The sequence below is a fragment of the Gossypium arboreum genome, chromosome 11, assembly GCF_025698485.1.
Source record: "Gossypium arboreum isolate Shixiya-1 chromosome 11, ASM2569848v2, whole genome shotgun sequence".
Lineage (NCBI taxonomy): Eukaryota > Viridiplantae > Streptophyta > Magnoliopsida > Malvales > Malvaceae > Gossypium > Gossypium arboreum.
This window is the reverse complement of record NC_069080.1, coordinates 14700842-14706691: the sequence shown is the minus strand read 5'-3', so window position 1 is coordinate 14706691 and position 5850 is coordinate 14700842. Positions and strand designations below refer to the sequence as shown.

The window sequence follows — 5850 nt, the reverse complement described above, 5'->3', positions numbered from 1 at the left end:
TCACACTTCTAACAGGTTAGAATTCATCTTCTAATCATTTGCTATCCAAAAAAGTTACTATTTCACTTAAGTTTTCTAAGCTATCATCAATGTCCTTTAATGATAACTTTCAATATACTTGATAAAATATAATAAAAACTATTGGTACATATATATATATATATAAAACAAGCTTCAAAAATTTAAAATTTATAAGAAATTTGAAGAAAAACCATAACGTATGCTAGAATTTGAAGGAAAATGATGAAAGAAAATTCTTTTCTTATTTCCCAACTTTCGTGAATAAGAAGAAAAATAAATATGTTCATCCTTTTTTATTTATATTATAATAACACTTAATAAAATACTAATATTTTAAATAAAATATTAAATAATAATTATTTAATAAAAATATCATTTAAATGTTATCATGAAATAATTGATTTTTAAGTAATAGTAAAATTATCATTAAATCTTTTCTATCAAAATAAAGATAAAATAATTACACTTTTAATCTCTATATTTTTTAATTTATTCAATTTAGTCTCTAAATTTTATACCGAATTTTTAACTTAACCACATGTTCCTATTAACAATTCTCTATGTTTTCATGTCTGACAATTTTCTCTAAAAGCGATCATAATTTCTTATACTAATATTTATTTATAAATCACTTATTCAAGGAGCTATATATATTTTAAGCGAGAAGTTATAATCACTGTAAAACTAAAGAAATCTATCTTTATTCAACAATTGGGATGCCATTCATCTGCTGGGTTTACATGCATCGTTAAGACCTGAAATGGAGTAACCTTGAAGAGCAGATTTAGCTCCTTGAACACCAGATATGAATTTCATAAGGAATTATTTACCAAATAAGTTTATTCAAGTAACTGAGTAGTACAACCATGTTATGATACAGATATAAGATAGTCACCCACTGGAGAAGAAGATACTAAAAACAAAATTGCAGTGAGAATCAATACGGCATCATAATTTTACCACTATCTAAGCGACTTTTAGAGAAAAGAGCCATCTCAGGGAAACAAGAGGGGCACTAATATTCAACATTGTTTATGGTTCCTGTCACTAGCATGGGGTAATAATCCAGGCTCCCAACCAGGCATAGGTCCACATGGACTGACACCAGGGCCAATCTGATTTGGAACACAATCCAAGCTGGGTCCATGCTGCAATACAGATGTTTCATTGACATTCTTCACTCCTTTAGTTTGTGAATTCACATCAGGAGGAACCAGGGTGTTGGCCCTGAAACTATTGTCCACTCTCTGATGATGAATGGGTGCAACAATGTTAGGAACTGGTTGGTGAAAAAACTGGTTAGCATTTGACTGAAATGGTAGAGGAGCAACTGTTGACGCTTCCAATGGGTTGCTACCAAAAGGCATGCCTACACTAGGGACATTAGGTCTAGATAGAAGAGCAGGGTTAAACCCTGTCACCCGCTTAACTGTTTCTTCAGCCATTTTCACCTGAAATTTTCAAATAGAACCATCAACCTTGCACAACCCAGAGCCAAAGTTGCACCAATCATAATCAATACTAATTTATAACGAAAGTAAAATAGTTAAAGAACTATAGTCACTCTGGTAGCAGGATAACAAGATCATGATTAACAAATGCAAAATTAGAAACAGTGATGGTTTACCTTTGCTCTTAAAGTCTCAATGTCAGCCTTCATAATCCTATTATCAACAGCAGCTTCGTCATACTTGTGATTCATGTCAGTTAGACGCTTAAGTAATGTGGAATGTTCAACTCTTAGTTGACCAACCTAGAAAAACCAGTTAAGAGGTTAAAAAAAGACTAAAAAGTAATGCATGAGTCAATCAATGGGAAGGGGGAACAAACAGTGTGGCAATACCTGTGCTTCAAGTTCATTCAGTTGTGCTTGCTTTCTTCTTCTAGAGCGTCTAGCTGATTCTCGATTTGACCGCATTCTGAGCCATCACTAATTCTCTAATTAGTAGAGGGTAATTTGTGGTTGCATCAGCAAATTAAAATTTTGTTGCATCAGCAAATTAAAATTTTACTTCAGTATGGAATTTTTTTTTTTTTGAAAAAACAGTATGGATTTATTAATTCACACATCCTGTAATGACACAGCTGATAACTGCTCTGAACTATTGTTTTTAAACAAATATATTGATTTCCTAAAGGAAAAAATATATATATACATTCCTGCCAAGAGCTGGGACTAATATTTGACAGAGATTATAGCAATTTGTTTAATTAAATCTCAGGCTCAACTTGTATTTGAAAAATATATATTTGATTCTGTTCAAGACGAGGAATTAATTCTTATAACTATAACTCAATGGGAAAGACAAATCTTATTAAATTTGAACAAAGGAAAAGAGAACTGGTGGCAAATATGTTAAACAACATAGAATAAAGAACAGAACAAATAGGATTTTAAACCTTTCAAACCAATTACTAATGCAAGCCACCACTAAAAACATGTTACCTCCTTGCACGTTTTGCATCAGCCGGATCCATGTTATCGGCTGTTTCAGTATCTCCTTCAAGTTCATCACTATCTGAGTCTTCTCTTGATAATCCACTTGTGGCTTGCCTCACTTGCACCCCTGATTTTTTCTGTGTAGTTGACCCGGTCAGAGTTCCACAATGTGCAACATCAGTTTCACCCTGTCCTTGTACCTTTGAGGAACCTGGAGCGGTAAAAGATATTTATCATTTGAAGTAATGGGTAAAGGGAAACAAATTAATGCATGAAGAGCTCTGACGAGGAGCTATTAAGTTTTTTAGCATATTGTTTAGGGTTTAGATCATAGAATATTGGAAGAAACAGAAGTTGAAAGGAAAATATAGCAGTGAAGAAAAACGAAACACAAACAGAGCAGTGCTACTTGTCTTGTTTGACCGCCTAGTTAAGTTAATCAGGAACTAATAAAATTTATCGAATCTAGTAGAGCAATTAATTCCATTTTTGCATATGCTCCACCATCTTTTTCTGTTTCTTTATCTTTTTCCTTTCTTACTCGTTCAGCACTAGCATAAATGGGAGATAGAAAAACATGGCACTCCATAGGAACCTGCACTATTACCATCCCTAGACAAAATCATACCTGATATATGCAAGAAGCCTCCAGAAATACCTTAAAAGGAGGAAAGAATGTTTTCCTACACTTCACAATACAGCCAGACAATCGTTGTTGGAGTTAACCTAAAGGACACAAACTACATAAATATTTATGCCATTCTTTATGCCACTAGCTGACCCCAAATCCGGACTTGATGAACAGCATTCATTTCAACACAGTATAGGTATAGCCTTGTTCCAACACATAAAGAGACCAACTTGTATAGAGTAAAACTCAATCTAAGCTCAACGTTAATGGTTGCAACCACCCATTATAACAACACAGTCTCATAAGCAAAACACTGCTAATTACCCAAAATTGAAGAGCATTATTTTCAATTCAAATAAGCTGCATGCAAAGCAAAAGCTTACCTTGAACTTTTGATCCCGATGGAAGCGCGTGATTTTCAGCTTCGGCAGACGAATCTTCTGCCTTCACAGCCAACGCCTGAATATTTATTTATTTAAAGAAAAAAAATTCAAGTATTAATTAAATTATATAATATTAACTCCAATTGAAAAACGGAGATTGCCGAAAAAGAGAGGAATACACGAGAGAGAGCAACCGCAGCGCATTCCAGTTCGAGCTTGCTCTTGAGGATCGTGTGGTAATCATCCGAGTCAGTCGGAACAGTCGGCGTTTGATCAGACGGCGGATGATTATGATTCTGGCTATTAGGCCTTTTTATCTCCACCACGTTACCTTCTTCCACTTTGGAAACGGACGACTGAGGTGACATCAAGGACGGACCGATCACATTCTCGCCCGCATGCGACCCAGAGATCGCCACGCCGGCGCCGGAAAATTCTTCCAGAAACCTTTCCAACGCCCACTCGGAATGGCTTCGGGTCATCCCAAGCGCATCATCGGAAGCCGGAGCCGCCCAGAAGGAGTCGGAGAAATCGTCAACTGAGAAGACAGTATTCATGGTTTTCAGTGAAATATTGTTCCTTTTTCTTTCTCTTTCTCCCAATCTGCAATTCGCCTTTTTCCTCCGTAGCTTCCTGTTTTATCGTTTATGCGGGAACAAACATAAAAATATCAACTGTTTTGTTTGTTTAAGAAAAACAAACCACTTATATCTCGCCACATGCATAAATTCTACCTTTTTCCCACACGTGGTAGTGGGTAGTGAGTGCTTTTTGTGAAGCTAGGTGTGGCCCTGTCTGTGGGCTAAAGCAAAAAAAAAAAAAAGAAGAAGAGAGGGGTCGAGGGCTATGCAAAATTGTACGTATTAGGGAAAGTGTGGCGGTGTGCTGTGGTCCACGGGATGGGGACTGTTTCGGTACCCAAATATGGTTTTTTCACTTGCATTTTTAATTAATTTATGTTTACTTTTCAGAGTGATATTGGTATTCACGGGGATGTCAACACCTTAACTTTTCTGCATTCTGTTTTAATTTATTATAACATATGTGTCCAGTTTCTTGATAAATTCCACATTTATTGTAGATCTTTTTTTTTCTATTTTTATAAGTTGTGTGAATTAAAAAATTACATAATAATTAAATTATAATTAAATTAATAATTTATTCACAATTTAATGATAAAAATGCTTTGGTTTTCAATGAGTTTTCTTCTCTCTCTCTTTTTTGGCCTCCTGAGGATATTTGATTATTGTAAAAGGTGAAATACAAAAGTAGATTCCCAACACATACAACCATAGAGAACGATAAATAAAATAAAATCCAAAGTGTTGAGATATAGAATTCCTATCCAGACAACAACCAACAATAATGGTAACTTTGTTTTAATTACTGACTACCATCACAATAGTCTCTATGAAATTAAATCATAATTAATACGATAACTCAATTAATCAAATTTAATTTTCAATACAATATAATCATTTTAATATTATACTGTTGTATAATAATATTTTTATTTGGTTTAATTTTAAAAATATTTAATATGATTATTGATTTAACATTATTTTATATTTGTATATTACATATATAAATAATTATAAATAAAATATGCATTTTTATTTTTACAAAATAACTGATATTTAATTTTTATTCACACAATTAACTTGAAATTAAAGCTTGAGTCATAAAATTACATCAAATCAAAATTCATGTTAAATCAAAGTTAATGTGTAAATTTAAAATTTATCCCTAATTCATATATAAAATTAAAATCCAAATGCTAAATATGTTATATTGTGCCAAATCAACATAGGCATGAAAGTTATCAATTAAAATGAAAAAGAAAAACGATAAACCTAAAGTTTTCATTAATGTCAAAATATTAAAAGGAACTTGAAATCCAAAAATACCAAATAAGATAACCAAACTCGCTAGTTTGCAAAGCTATAGATGATATGATATGATTTTGAAACTTAACCCATTAACAACACCAAAACCTCACTTATAATAGTAAATATAGGCATCCCTCTTTATCTCTCTAAATGCCAGAGGTATGTAGCCAGTGGATGAAGCACCACTACCAGTTTCTCTTTTGCACTTCCTCTTCTTGGGTTTCACTTGCTGCTGAAAAGTTGATGGGTATCTTGGATGGACTGGAACCCATGAATCTTTTTGTTGTTGTTGTTTCTTATTTTCCTTCTCCATTTCATTATATCAATTATTTTCATTCCTAATTATTAGTTCAACACTAACTTCAAATGTTGCAAACATCATCATCATCATCATTATGCACTGTAAAAATATTTGTATCTTGCATCTAATACATATATATTAAAACATGGATATGAAAGTGAAATTATCTTTCACCCAATGTGTAT

At 33.1% G+C, this 5850-nt stretch overlaps 1 protein-coding gene across 2 annotated transcripts; it reads right to left on the bottom strand.

Annotated features, from left to right (window-relative positions):
* Positions 1-843: 843 nt before the first annotated feature.
* LOC108470803 (light-inducible protein CPRF2) lies at positions 844-4177 on the bottom strand. 2 transcript variants are annotated; one of them, XM_017772276.2, is made up of 6 exons: positions 3655-4177; positions 3476-3551; positions 2468-2672; positions 1865-1940; positions 1649-1774; positions 844-1472 (listed from the first exon to the last, which is right to left on the bottom strand). In XM_017772276.2, exons 1-6 carry the CDS (start codon positions 4030-4032, stop codon positions 1044-1046), a joined length of 1290 nt encoding a protein of 429 aa, XP_017627765.1. In that variant the 5' UTR covers positions 4033-4177; the 3' UTR covers positions 844-1043. The 2 variants fall into 2 exon arrangements, with proteins under 2 accessions (XP_017627765.1, XP_017627766.1); XM_017772277.2 differs by having other exon boundaries at positions 3670-4177.
* Positions 4178-5850: the final 1673 nt, after the last annotated feature.